The sequence below is a fragment of the Sciurus vulgaris genome (assembly GCF_902686455.1).
Source record: "Sciurus vulgaris genome assembly, chromosome: 2".
Lineage (NCBI taxonomy): Eukaryota > Metazoa > Chordata > Mammalia > Rodentia > Sciuridae > Sciurus > Sciurus vulgaris.
In genome coordinates, this window is record NC_136462.1 from 32,711,911 (window position 1) to 32,727,369 (window position 15,459).

General features: G+C 33.5%; 1 protein-coding gene across 10 annotated transcripts in view; it reads right to left on the reverse strand.

Moving 5' to 3' along the window:
• Positions 1-15,459, reverse strand: part of PCNX1 (pecanex 1) — a 164,057-nt gene that overhangs the window by 45,684 nt on the left and 102,914 nt on the right. For all 10 annotated transcript variants that reach the window (XM_079127061.1, XM_079127062.1, XM_079127063.1 and 7 more), the window contains 7 exons: positions 14,770-14,941; positions 13,886-13,996; positions 12,996-13,087; positions 8,016-8,125; positions 7,503-7,608; positions 4,962-5,054; positions 1,615-1,765 (listed from right to left, as the gene is read on the reverse strand). In XM_079127061.1, the coding sequence (XP_078983187.1) occupies positions 1,615-1,765; positions 4,962-5,054; positions 7,503-7,608; positions 8,016-8,125; positions 12,996-13,087; positions 13,886-13,996; positions 14,770-14,941 (835 nt within the window). The remainder of the gene's footprint in view (positions 1-1,614; positions 1,766-4,961; positions 5,055-7,502; positions 7,609-8,015; positions 8,126-12,995; positions 13,088-13,885; positions 13,997-14,769; positions 14,942-15,459) is intronic.

A 15,459-nucleotide genomic window follows, 5' to 3' on the forward strand; every position in this document is an offset into this window, starting at 1 on the left:
AGTAGACTATCAGAACCCATATGAGAATTTATGATTTAAATTCATATGCTTCATAATAGTCACTTTCATTGCCAATAGTGTCTCAATAACCTAAATGATTTAACACATGGTTCTTCAGCTACCTGAAAGCAATATTTCCAAGTTTTTACCAAGTTCTCTAATGAATTATAATTTTTCTTACAATTGCTAAAATCAGTGGGAGAAAAAAAATAATTTTACTAATACTTGGTACTTTCTCAAAAACTCAAAAATGTCAGGTTGATTCAAATTTATAAAAATTTAGACTGGTTTAGGATAAAAAATAAACAATATGGTATATTATGCATTTAATTAAAACTGCTGACTTTTAAAATAAATTAGATATATTTGCTGTCATTTATATATAAAAGCAATGCTAATAAAATGTGTCATTCTGAGTTATTTCCATGATGCAGGGAATGGGTCAGTACTGATTCTCACGATTTCGTGTTGTTTTCCCTTTTTTAAAGAGCGCATATTTTTAAAAGGTCCTCACAGTGCAGCTGATACAACCTATATATTAGTGCTGTATTATCTCCCTCAGATTCGACCACTATGAAGATTAAAGTGGCATGCTGCTTCAATCAATTTCACTAAAAGACCCAGGAAATTTGCTTTGAGAATGTATGTAAAGTCAAGTTTTTTTTTTTCTTTTAGTTGTAGATGGACACAATACTTTTATTTATTTTTATGTGGTGCTGAGGATCAAACCCAGTGCCTCATAAGCACTAAGCAAGTGCTCTACCTCTGAGCTACAACTCCAGCCCTACAGTCAAGTATTTTACAGAAAGTTTTCAAAGGCTTCAGCATTCTCTAAAAATGTTAATGCATCTTCAAACAATTGAGAGGTTTATTTTTCCTTTTGTAGCAATTTCATAATTGAAAGAAAAGTCTGTGAAGAAAAATTTGGTTCATTTCATCATTGGTACAATAATAAATAGCATAGACATGAACTTCTATTTCTCTAAAATGAGGAAGTACAGCATATCACTCGTCATGGGGCCAGTGAACAAGAAGTGAACATTTACAAAGGAAAGAAAAAGAAGCAGCAACTTGCCAAGTGGACAGGCCTCATATCTCTTTTTGAGTCATTTTATAGTGTATTCCAAATCTGAACTAAAACAGCAATTTAAAAAGTCTTTTTTTTTTTTTTTTTTTTTAAACTCTGGTAGGACCTAGTGTCTCTGGAAGAAATAACAACAAAGACCTTTTCAATTCTCCACTACTAAAACTAAAAACAAACACTCCAACGGGAAAGAAAAAAAAACAAAAAACAAACAAACAAAAAAAACCACCATCCTGCAAGAGATTCGATTCATTAACAGGCTCAAACCTAAGGACGAGAAACACAACCAAGATATTATCCAATGATACATACTTAAGTCATCTATCAGCCTAGTAAATAGAACCCAATCTTATTTTTTTTAAGTTTTTTTTTTGTTATAGATAGACAAAATACCTTTATTTATTCATATTTATGTAGTGCTGAGGATTGAACCCAGTGCCTCATACATGCCAGGCAAGCACCCTACCACTGAGCCACAACCCCAGCCCCAATCTTAGTATTAAGAAGAAAAGTGTTAATGAAATACTTACTTCGAACTTCATACTGATTGTACTCTGCAGTCTTCAGCAGAGGATGAGAGAAAAAGTGCCATGGTAGCTGTTTCCTAACTTGAGGCAGCACATAGTGGGTTATAAAACCCACAAAACCAACCAATGCATACAACACAAACTTGAGAGCAGGCTTTAAAAGAAAAAGAGAGTTGAGAAAATTAGGAGTGACTTTAAGACTCTGGAAACTCTCAATTATGGGTTCAATTTTTCATTTGAGAATAGCAAAGTCAATTTTAGAATCTAAGAACTCAACACTTTTCTATAGTTACATTTCTACGTTAAAGTGGCTTTTTCTGATTAAATCAAGCCATGAAAGACAATGAATGTTCTTATATTACAGATATTTAAAATGTGTTAACTACTTCCTTTGGTGTTTTACACTACCATACAATGAGTGTCTAGAGTTGTACTGCTTCCTATTCCAAGAATGTTATATGTAATTTCAGAGCATTATAATAAATTGTTTAAACTAGCAGAAATGAAGGATATAAGCTAGTAAAACTGACTCTAAGAGCAGAGCAGAATGGGGTGAGAAAAAAATAAGTATTTACTTTGTTCCTTCACACTGTACATTATTTGAATTCTTATGTATGATTAAATTTACAAAAGAGGGAATCAGGGTAATTTCTCTTTGAACATTCCAATTAAGTCATACATTCAGACATTCTGGAAACTCTTGGATATGAAGGAGTCTCTACTTGCACCCTGATGACCAACTAGACTGTACTTGTTTGGAAGTGGTCATAAATTAATAGTTTGATGATAGTGTTTGAAATGTTAAATAAAATTAAATAAGTATGCCTTTACTTCTATATTAAATAACCATATTAAATTATTATTATTGGGCCATAAAACATATGGCCCAATGGTTTGTGACAGATGGAACACAGGAAATAAACCGGGATCCTAAAGGAAGGGGAATAAAGGAGGTGAGCATGCCTGTCCCAGCTTCCTGCCCTGAGTCTCTGGGATGTGCCACAGGAAGGGGAACCCAAGAAAAGCCAAGCACACTGTGAGATAAGGATGTGGAGCTGAAAGTCTTGAAAGACCAGGGGGCTAAACTTCACCAGAAGAGAGTGCACCAAAGAGAAAACCAAACAGAGGGAGAACTCTGGAGATCTGCACAGGGACCCTTGGAGTACTCAGGGTAATACCAGTGCATGCAGGTGAAGAAACCACAGGAGGGCAGGGAAAGAAGCTCACTTCGTGAGAGTGCAGACAATACCCAGCACTCGTCCAGGCTGGGAGAGTATCTACTCTCATAAACCAGACTGAAAGAGCTAAAGCTTTACAAAGCACTGAGCAGAGACCTTGAAAGGGCATTCCCCTCAGCAGAGGGGATACCACGCTAGAATAAACAAGAGACCCTGGTCCTACCTCAGAAACCTTAAAAGCAAGACCTGAAAGGATCACACTGTTAAGAAGTACTTAGCAGCATTCCAGAAAACAGCTCAAGAATATTTATGGAAATACAAAATTATCCGACACCTAAATGTAAAATTTAAAGTTTGACATCCAATCAAAAATTACCGAGTGTGCACAGAATCAGAAAACTATGACCCAGAGAGAGAGGGAAAGAAAATCAGTTAATGAGAACTAACATGTAAGTGATTCAGATGTCAGAATTAGTAAACAAGGACATTAAGAGTTGTAACAGAACATTTTATGTTCAAAAAGTCAAGTAAGTAGAGGCATGGGAATCAAATTTTTAAAAATAACCAAAATAAACTTCTAAAGATTAAAAATATAAATTATAAAAATTATAAATTCTGAGATTAAAAAATATACTGAATGGGATTAATGACAGATTACACATACACAGAAAAAAAGATCAGTGAATTTAAAGGTCTATCAGTGATACTATGTAAAATTAAACAGTGGGAAAAAGAATGAAAATGAATAGAGTTATCTGATAACTGAAATAATTTCAGAAGGCAAAGCTGTATATATTTGGAGTCTATGAGGCAGTGTGAAAATGGGGTGGAGGAAGAGGCAAGGTGGAAAAGGCAGGAGGAGGAGGACAGCAAAACACCTGAAATAATGATGGCTAAAATTTCCCAAATTTACTGGAAAGTATAAACCCCAAACACAAAAACATGAGGAAAACTACATGAAGGCACATCATAATCAACTTACTCAAAACTAATGATAAAAAGAAAATCCTACAAGAAACAGAGGAGGGGAAAAGAATAACTTGTGGAGAGCAGTGGTGGCACAAGGCTATTATAATTCCAAGGACTCTCCAAGGACTCTGGAGGCTGAGGCAGGAAGAGCGCAGGCTTGAGGTCAACTGAGGAAGGCTCTAAGCAACTTACTAAGACTCTGTCTCAAAATAAAAAATAAAAACGGCTGGAGATGTTACTTAGTGGCAAAGCACCTCTGGGTTCAATCCCCATTACTAAAAATAAATGAATAAATAAACAAACAAACAAACAGCAGATTTCATTTCAGAAGCAACAGAAGTCAGAAACACTGGAGCAACATCTTTAAATATGGAAAGAATTAAAACTGCTTTCCTAGAATTTTACACATAGTGAAGTATACTTCAAAATCAATGGTGAAATAAGAACTTTCTCAGAAATATAAAGGCTGAAAGAATTTGCAGATTTATAATACAAGAAATGTTCTAGGAAATCTTTCAAGCAGAAGTAAATATGGATCTACAGTAACTACGGTAATGACATGGCCCACGGGAACACTTGAGGAATCTCTTCCATATCTGAGCCTGATTAGATGATATGGTTCTAGGCCTTCCAACTATATAGGAATGAGACTTTTGGTTTCTTTAGGAGAGAATAAGGGCATCTTGCATATGGGAGGGATGCAAATCATGGAGGCCAGATAGTGAACTGTGGTAGTCAGTCTCCAAAATGGTCTTGGCTCCCCAGTGGGTACTTCCTTCCCACATTATACCAGGGTTTGTCTATGTGACCAACAGAACATGGCGGAAGTACCAATATGTCATTTCCAAGATCAGGTTATAAGAGTATGGCTTCTGTCAAGGATCACTTGTTCCAGGGAAAACCAGTTCCCATTTCATGAGGACACTGAGACCGTCTATGGGGAAGACAATCTGGAGAGAAACTGAAGCCTCTATACAACAAATCTAGGAAGATTGCAATATCATAAAAGATCCTAAGTTGGGAATTGTTTAGCTAAGCCACTCTCAGATTCATGATCCAGAAAAGTCATGAGAAAATAAGTATTTGTTATTAAAACCAAATGAAAAGTCATATGTCAGTGCTATTGACAAACATTATAATTAAAATCAGAAGTGAGTTCAAAGGTATTTTCCCCTAACTGAAAGAATAAAATTATTCCTTTACCTGTAATACTGTGAACACCGTGCTCACATGAATAGCAAAATACAGCACACCAATTACAATGCATACCACTAAGTCAGACTGTAAACGCTCGCTCTGTGGAACAACAACAAAAAAACAATAATGAAAATTTTTAAAAACCTTTCTTTTATTCCCAACTTGCAAAGTTTGAGAAATAAATTTTCACTGATACTCTTCAACACTCTACATATTTCTGGAATGTAATGATTACTATAATAAATCTTATTTTCTACCTCAATTTCCTCATATTTTTAGTGCCAAGGAAATTAAACAACTTAACCAGTCTGCATGCTCCAAACATATTATAATCGTCTTTTAGAATGAAGGTATTTTCCTCTCTATTGGTCAAAAATTTTACATAGAAGAAAAGGAAATAAGGTACTTAAGTTACCATATCATTTTTAGGTATCTCCCTTTGGTAAGTTACATTTTCACTGATCTTTTAAAATGTTAAAACCACATGCGTATGTCCTTAGTGGTTATACAGGCTGAGTACCCCTTAACTGAGATGCTTGTGACCAGAAGTATTTCAAATTTTGGAATCTTTCACACTTAAGAATATTTACCTAGACTTTTTATCAGTGAAGAATCCTTAAAACAAAAAGCCAAAGTTCAAAATGCTCCAAAATCCAAAACATCTTAAGCATCAATTTAGGAACATTTTGTATTTCCAAGATTAGTAAAGCTCCACCTATAGTAAAACCAGAAACCTCTTGATATGCCTGATATAAACTAGATTCAGTACATCTTCCTATGCTTAACATGAAATATCCTCTGCTAACATGGAAACTAAAGTCAGAAAAAATATTTCAATTATATCTTGAGGCAGTTTTGACTTTCTAAAGTTTTCTCCAGCTCATATCCACTGACAATAAAAATTATGTACTATTTAATACTTTTCTAAATTTCATCTTTCACAAATGGAAATAATATGAAAACTGGGAAATGTTGCTTTGTTCCATAAAACAGATATGAATCTATAGAATTCATCTTTAAATAACTACTAAGAGAATGTAAACAATATTATAATTTACTAAATTAGAAATGTAAGAGAATTACTGCATTTACTTAAGTATATTAAGATAGATTGGCTATTGTTCTCTCCTTTAACATGGAAAATGCACACACTTTTCAAATGGCCATTGGTAAATAAAACACCCTAGAGGACTAATAAAGACACTTCCAAGGATGAGGTAATTATTGTTTGTGGTACTGGAGACTGAACCCAGAGGTGCTCTACCAGAGCCATGTTCCTAGTCCTTTTTTAAAATTTAATTTTAAGACAGAGGTTAAGTTGTCTGGGCTGGCCTTGAATTTGCTGTCCTCTTGCCTAACCCTCTGGAACTAGAGGTGTTCACCACCATGCCTGTCCATAGTTTTTAATCAAGAATAATAACAATACCACAATGAATCTACTTTATATTAACACAGTAGTTCCCCCTTATCTATGAGTTATATGTTCCAAGACCCTCAGTGGATGCCTGAAATCACAGACAATGTTTAACCCCATATACTATATTGCTAACCATGATGGCTACTAAGTGACTAATGGGCAGACAGCATACACTGCATAGACATATTGGACAAAGAGAGATTCATGTCCCAGTTGATACAGTGCAAGATTTCATCATGCAAATCAGAATGGCATGCAATTCAAAAATTATGGATTATTTATTTCTGGAATTTTTCATATAATAATTTTGGACTGCATTTGATGATGGGTAAGGATAAAGAGAGACTATTTTATTCATCTTTTAGTCTAGTCTAACGTAAATAGAATGAAAAAAATTTTATGACCAATAAAATTACTTAATTTCACCTGACCTGGAAATGAACGAATGACATACTATTCTATACAGAAATCAAATTTGAGAAATGAATATTTCTTTTTTATTCTTTAAAGTATTTTTGGTTATAGATGGACAGAATTCCTTTATTTATTTATGTGGTATTGGAGAATGAGCCCAGTACCTCACATGGAGGAGGCAAATGCTCTACCACTGAGCTACAACCAAGTCCCAGGAATGAACATTTTTTATGAAGGCTGCGTATCCCCAAGCCAAAATGCTTAGGCCCAAAAGTGTTTTGGATTTTTTTTCTGATTTTAGAATATTTGAATTTACCTAATGAGATATCTTGAGGATGGGATCCAAATCTAAACACAAAATTCATTTGTTTCATATACATGATGGCCTGAAAGGCAATTTTAAATACTATTTTTAGTTTACCTACATTTTAACTGTGACTAATCATGTGAGGCCAGGTTCAGTATTTTTCATTGTGGCATAATGCTAGCACTCAAACAGTTTTGAATTTTAAAGCACTTGAAATTTTTTGAATAAAGGATGTTCAACTTGCATATTAAAATTTGGAGTAAAAGTAATCAACAATGTACAACTAATCGCACTCAATGTGACTATACATTTTCTCCCAATTACTAAATACTTTCACAAGTATTCATTATACAACACAATCAATTGTAAAACTTAAGTCTTATAGTTGATTTAAACAGCTAAAACTTACAACAGAATTCCTAAGTTTTTCAGGCAGTGGGTCTTTTACTTCAGAAAGAGGGTCTTCTGGATTTTTTTCTTCTGTTTTTGGAAAAATCTTGGATTGTACCAAAGAGCTTTACATTTTAAAAAAATCAAGAGAAAATAATTAATAGAAAATACACATATAACCTGAAAATTATTAATGCAAATGGCAGACTTTATGACAGAAAACCAAGTGACCTAAGTATATTTAATCACAAGGAAATAGAAAATCCTAAAAAGTCAAAGATATCATAAACAAGAGTACAGTAAAAATATTTTTATAAAAACATTGTTTTAATACTTGGGAGGGAAAAAAACCCAACATTTTCAGCCACGATGGTTAGAATGACCCAACGTTAATACGTTTTCAGTACAGACTATAGATAGACTGGGCCAATAGCATTTTGGAAAGGTATTGGGAAAAGAGGTCTTAGGAGTTATAAAAAAGAAACGTTAACTTATTTAAAGTTCTCTAACAGTAACAAATGATTTCACTTACAAAAGTACAGATGGATCACTGCTTTGTCGGCTGAGATGATAGGATATAGCCACTAATAAGCCACAAAAAATGGAGAAAAGTACTGGAATATGTTGACCATCCCACGAATCCTGTTGAAAAAATAATGTAACAATACACTTCTAATTTATAATATAATCATTTTATGTCAGTATTTTGGAATCAATTTAAGTTTTAAAAATATTTTAGTCATATTGTTAATTGCATTTTATTCCAAGTAAGTTTAGATTTGTTACTTTCTGGTGAGTTAGAATCTAGCTGCAACATTTGTCTTAGTAATAAAGTTTCAGATTTCTTTTGGTATTAAAGCTCTATTCATTGGGAAAATTTTGCTTTTGAAACTTGTTACTTTCTTTAATATTTTAGATAGCATTTATAGTAAATTGTGTGTTCTTTTTTGAAGAATAAAATAACCTGGTACAGTAAATTTATTATATATAATAATGGAGTAGGAGGACAAGGTAGCACATGAGGTCAAAGAAAATCTTGGAGTCTTACATGCTACTATTCCAGTACAACCATTTTACTCACGTAATATATACTATTATAGCTTCCAGAGCACCGAGTAAGCATTCAACAACTTTTCCTGACAGAATGTATGCATACTTCTACAAGGAAATAATAGAAAGGATAAGCTTTCAAGGCCATGGGCTAGCAGCCCATGTTTGGTTGGCCTTGAAAGCTTATCCTTTCTATTATTTCCTTGTAGAAGTATGCGTACATAGGTGTCATGCTAGTCCTATGCACTGGAGTTATCTCTGGATACTATTACAAGACACCTGGCATAGAGTGGACAACCCTGGTAACAGGAGTAGTTCACAAGAAATGTTCTGTGTGGTAGATAACATTCTAATTCTTTGTCTTTCTCAGGGGATTTAAGAAGGAAAAATGATAGTAATGGGGTAGTTTTTTACTCAACTTGCCTCCCGACATGCCCAAACACTCTTGGAAATTATTCTAATCACAACATAGACATTTTTGTAATGGCTAAGTCATTTTCATCATCATATTAAATGCTCTGTGTATAGCTCCATTCCTAGATATTTGTAAGTATTTCCTAAATAATTTACACTAACCCTTGGAAACACACACTATTACTTCTGATTTATAGATGAGACAACTAAGGCATACAGTGTTTCAGTAACTTTTGCAGTGAAGTGGTAGAACCATAAACTAAACTTCTGACACATTTGAATGTGCTGAAAAGAAAGTTAAAACATGCAAAGAGTTCAAAAATGAAAGATTAATAAGTTAGAAAGCAAAAGAGAAAACAAGATATATGTAGGAAGAGAATTTGTACAGTGATAAGGTAAACCTATCAGGCGTATAAGGGAGAAAAAAGGCTGTGTGTGATGGAGGCCTAGAGTGAAATGAAAGAATATTAAGTCTACAACTTTCACAGATAATGCCCAGAACTTAAGAAAATAGAAGTGGAAATAAAAGTTAGAGATGTGGACATAAAAACCAAAAGAATCAGCTCACAGTGCTGAAAACACTAAGGAAGGTAAAAATAGGTAAGGGACTGCTGTTCTAATAAGGTTTTATAGCATTATTTGACACTATGATATATACATGTATAAACTTTGATAAAAATGAAAACTAAAAAAAGAGGTCCAGTACAACAACTTTGGAAAATGGAAGAGAAATTAAAAAGCTCATGTCCTCAAACAAACAAACAAAACAAAACAAAACAAAACTTGCTTAAGAATGTTCACAGCAGTCTTCTTCATAATATCCCTAAACTAAAAACAACCCAAGTGCCCATCTCTAGACAGGCTATGATGTATTTATACAGTGGAGATAAGAGGTCAAAGAAGTTGCTTTTGTTAAGCCACCAAAGTTTTTTTAATAGCCACCAAGCTTAAAAAAAAAATAAATTAATTAAAAAAAAAAAAAAAAAAACTTTTTTCAAACATTTCTGCCTTTGAAGGTTCTTTCTTGGGATCCTCATCTATCCAACATTTAAATATTTGACACATCCCAGAATTCTTTCCTCACTCATTTTTTTCTTGTCAATCCACATTAATTAATTTCACTGATGATTTTTCTGGGGGTGGGATGGTAATGGGAATGGAACCCTGAGCCTTATACATCCTAAGCAAGGGATCCACCACTGAGGTATGCACACAGCTCCAGAATTCTAAATCTATTAATCACAACCTCAAAACTACCTTCATCAACTCCCTACTATGCATCTCTGGTTACCCCATAAATATCAACAAATAAAGTGTCCACATATGAACAATCTTCTTCCTTGACAAACTGCTGGGTTTCCAAGTTTGTGCAACAGTGCTACTGTCAAGCCATTAGTCCAGCCAGACCCTACCCACAAATCATTCTGGACCTTATTCTAGCTCTTTTCTTTTTATCAAAAACCAAAAACAAACAAACAACAACAACAAAAACAAAAAACACTAGCAATGGGCAGCGGGTCCAGGGAATCTGAGCTCAAGTTGTGTGTGGATAAAACAAAACAAAACAACACAACCACTCTTCATCCAGATAGTCCTTAAGCATATTCGTGGAACCCAATTTTAGTGAGGTTCTCATAATTTCAAGGTTAAAGCTCAACATTTTCCCTACTTTGATCCCTTGTGCTTAGACTTCCAATTGCATTTATACTCGAGACAAGTAATCTTTCTAAAATACAACTCTAACCATTTCCTGCCCTACCTCAAATACATTGATAATCTCCCATCTTTAGACCAACACATTTAGAAAACAGGGTATTTCATAATTTAGCCCTTGATTATCTTTTTAGTCTTAATGAAGACCATCTTTCCTCATGTACCCAGATTCTAGCAACTCCAAAATTAGTTGCTGTTTCCTCTACATAACACATTTTCTTCCCAAATTCATGGCTCTGTAGCCTTTGTATCAACTAGCTAATTCTTCTTTGTCCTTCAAAATTTGGTTAAAATCATCCTCTAAGAAAATGGTCTTTAATCTCTTTTAATTTCACTTTATATAACCATAGCAGTCTGTTTTCACAGCCTTTGTTACCCTGTAGTACTGAATGTGTTAGTTGACTTAGTAATCACAAGTAACCTATAAATTCCTTAGAAGTGAGAAATGATCTGGGGATGTGGCTCAGTGGTAGAACAGTTGCTTGCCCACCATGTATGTGGCTGTGCATTTCGTTCCCAGCACCACCAAAAGAAGACCAAAAACAAAACAAAACAAATAAAAAACACATAAAACCAACAGGAAATGACTTTTAGCATTGTTCTTGGCACACAGTAAGTGATCCATAAATAATACAGAATAAATGAAGCAAAGAAAAATGCTGAGTCACTCTTCAAAAATCTTTCAACCCTACTATTCTCTGATTGCCCTGCATTAACCATTAAAAACAAACAAAACCCCAGAAATTATATATAAGGGACTGTATAATCTCTATTTTAAAAAAATTTTTTTTCATGCTTACAATTTGGTGACACAAGTGTCATGTTTTCTCTCTTATGTGGAAGTTAGAGAGGAAACAGGAAAAGAAAGATGGATTTGGTGGGGGCCTCCTGAAAATCAAAGGGAGATCGGTAAAGTAGAAGAAAGGGGGAGGGAGAAGGGGGGGCATGGGAAGTACTAAGGAATGATACTGGCCAAATTATATTGTTATATTGTGTGCACGCACAAACATGTAACAACAAATCCCCCCATCATGCAAAACTATAATGTACCAATAAAAATATTGAAAATATTTTTGAAAATTGTGTGTTGTTAGTTAAAAAAACAAAACAAAACAATTTAGTAACCTTAGAGTGCATGGTGCTAGGATCAAACTCAGGGCTTTGTATATGCTCAGCAAGTGCTCTAACGCTGAGCCATATCTGCAGCCCTTGGTGACAGATTTTTAAAGGGAACTCATAGGCTCATTCAGATCATTTAGATCCTTACCCTAAAATGGCAATAAATTTCAGCATATTGAATTTTACCAGCATGTACCTTAAATTGCAGTCCTTGAACCTATTCTTACAATGGTAGAGAAACCTTAATATAAAAAAGTTATGTAACTTCTTAACTAGAAACTAAATGTATTCCAATAATTCTGTGATTATTGCCCCTGTCCCAGATGAGCCTATTTTTTTAGATGTTGATAGACCTTTATTTTATTCATTTATTTATACATGGTGATGAGAATCAAACCCAGTGTCTCACATGGCAAGTGCTCTACCACTGAGCCACAACCCCAGCCCTGAGCCTAGTTTTTGATAATCTGTTTCTAAAACTAACCCATGGTTATTATATGGAAAAAGATTTTCTTATGTTAATCTACTAAATTTCTCTCAAATTCAAAGTAAATGAAAATAAGAATAACATGAAATAAACCAATCCTCAAGAAACCAAAAGTTGAATGTTCTGATATGCAGATGCTAATATAGGACAAGGTGGGAGGGAGGGGAAGAACAAAAGTTCAGTAGATTAGACAAAGGGGAATAAAGGGAAAGGAGGAGGGACAGGGATAGGAAAGACAGCAGAATGAATCAGACATGACTTTCCTATGTTCATATATGAATATACCACCAGTGAAACTCCACATCATGTATAAACACAAGAATGGAATCCTGCTGGGGATATAGCTCAGTTGGTAGACTGCTTGTCTCGCATGCACAAGGCCCTGAGTTCAATCCCCAGTACCACAAAAAAAAAAAAGAATGGAATCCTAATTAGAATAGATTATACACCATGTATGTATGTATGTCAAAATACACTCTACTATCATATATATCTAAAAAAGACAAATTAAAAAATGTTTAAAAAGAATAACATTTAGCATATGAAGACAAAGGAAATTAATGATAGAGTGGCACCAGGGGGGAAAATATTTTAGTTGATTTAAAACAGTCTTCATAACAACATGTATCCCATTTGTTTAAAAAAAAAAAAAAAAAAAAAAAAAAACACAACAGTCTTCATAAGGAAATGTAACCCTAAAGACAAAGCACGCTACAATTTATTGCTCACCTTTAAAGCTCCATAACATAATCCATACAATAAGGCTACTGCCACAATGCTACAGATAAAACTATAAAGTGCTGCAAGCAGGCTTGTCGTGGCTAGACAGTGAAAAAAAAAAGAAATAAAAAAATTAAAAAGTCACCAAAAAGCATTTAAACTATTAAAAATGTTATGTAATACCAGCATATTATCTACTCATTTGACTTAAAATCTGTTACTTCATTCTATACTTTCAAAAGATTTTGATGTAACAAAGATTTTGCAATCCTCAATCTCTAATGCAAGATAAAATATATTCCTCTCAGAAATACAGAACATTTAAGCATAGCAGAAAAAATCAAATCTACATTGTGCTTCAAGAATATAGCTTAGATCAAGAAAGTTTGAAAAACAAGGTATGCAGAAGCCTGAAAATAAACTGGAGATGTAGGATAAATCACTGAATGGTATCAGTCTGAGTAAAAAGAATTTGGTACCCACAGAAGTAAATCTATAGTCAAATGTATTGATTAATCCTCACAAAGAAAGTGTAGATCTGACTACTAACACTAACAACAAATAGATCCAATGGGATTACTAGTAATAAGGAAGAGTGGATGATTAAGATAGCTAGGCTTTATTTTTAAAATACAGATGACAGTTTTTTTAGTGTAATCTTACAGAGTGATCATAAAAAGAAAATTTATAGAAAATTTTCTTTGAGATATTAAAAATCTAATACCTTTACAAGTTTGTAAATTATGACAAAAATTCCTATTATAAACCACCTATATACTAAATCCTTATCATAGTATTAAAATAAATTAACTCCAATAACAGTTCTAAATGTGGTAACTGTCCCCTATTTAAGCTATGCTTAAATACTGTAATTTACAATTTTTATAAAGAGTACTCACCATTACCACCAAAAATATGAATATCCAATTGTTCACAAAGGTACATTACAAATGTATTCACCTGAGGCAGGAGGCCAATGAAAAACACTATTGGGAAGCAGAGTGTAAACACTATGGAAGGAAAGAACAGTATATTAAAAATATACTGTATTCATTCTTTTGTTCACTTAAAGATCATGAGCAATGCAAAGAAATCCAACATTAACACAAACTACTAGTACTTTTTAAAAGATATCATTTAAACATTTTTATCTCTACATAACTGAGTATTAAATAAAACTTTTCACCTATAAGGAACACCTTTTCAAATTACTTCAACTGGTATTGAGGGGATGGGGGAGGGAAGAACAGTGGAATGAATTTGACCTAACTTTCCTATATACATTCATGAATATACCACAGTGAACCTGTCACGTATGTTCACAAGACACCAATTAAAAAAAAAAAAAAAAACCTATACGTAAATAGCAGAAAGATCAGAAGAGTAAAGGGAAGGGAATGGGGGAGAAAGGAAGGAAGAGAAAAGGGGAAGTACTAGGGACTGAATTAGAGCAAGTTATATTCCATGCTTTTATAATTATGTCAAAATGAATCCTAATGTCATGTATAATTAAAGAGAGCCAAGAGAAATTATTTCAACCATTTTCACATAAGAACCTAAAATACAGAATTTTTTAAAACCCACAACTTTTCCCTGTATCCTCTTCAAGAACAGTTTGTTTATTCATAATACTTAACATAATTTTGTTCCTCAGAGATAATAATAAACAGCAAAATAGGCTTACTAAAGTTATTTGACCTATACAATTGATTTAATTATCAGTGAACTGTTTGAAAACAAATAAAACAATGTTAAGATGAGACATATTTTAAAGCTGACTTACCTATAACTAAATCCCTGGCTGATAAAAACACCAATGGATTGGTGAAAGTTATTCCATATAATTTGAACTTGGTTGTAGTAAGGTTTCTGCTACCATAATCCAAGAACCAGATTAGACCACAACATAAACAGAAGTAAACTGGTCTACTGTAGGCAATGATACGATTATGACCCTGCAAATGACATATTTTTAAAAAGTCAGTTTAGTTAATTTTAAGAGCCAACACCAGTTACTGAGATCATTGATGGCATATAGTCTAAGGATTCAAAATATTTCTTACATGGAAGCCAGGTTTCTGATGGATGAAGAAGGGAATGACAGATACAGAAAGGAGGAAGAATAGAATGAATGCTGTGATACTGGATTAAAACTATAAATATTAGAATGAACTAATTATTTTTAATATGCATATAAATAGATATATGTGTATGCATATATATTTCATATCTTTATCCACTGAGAGGACCCAGAAGCAATGACATTCTAATAAAGATCAGGAGTAACTAGTTTACAAATACCATTTTTCATTAAAAAGAACCCAGGTTTCATAAAGAAAAGATTGGTTTTGAGTTAGGGTAGGAAAAGTATAAAATCAATCTGGAACAAATTATTGTTCAAAAAAGGAGGGAAACATTTAAAGAATGATAGGGAGATGTCAAAAGGACACAAAAGGCAGCCTGATGGGCTCTC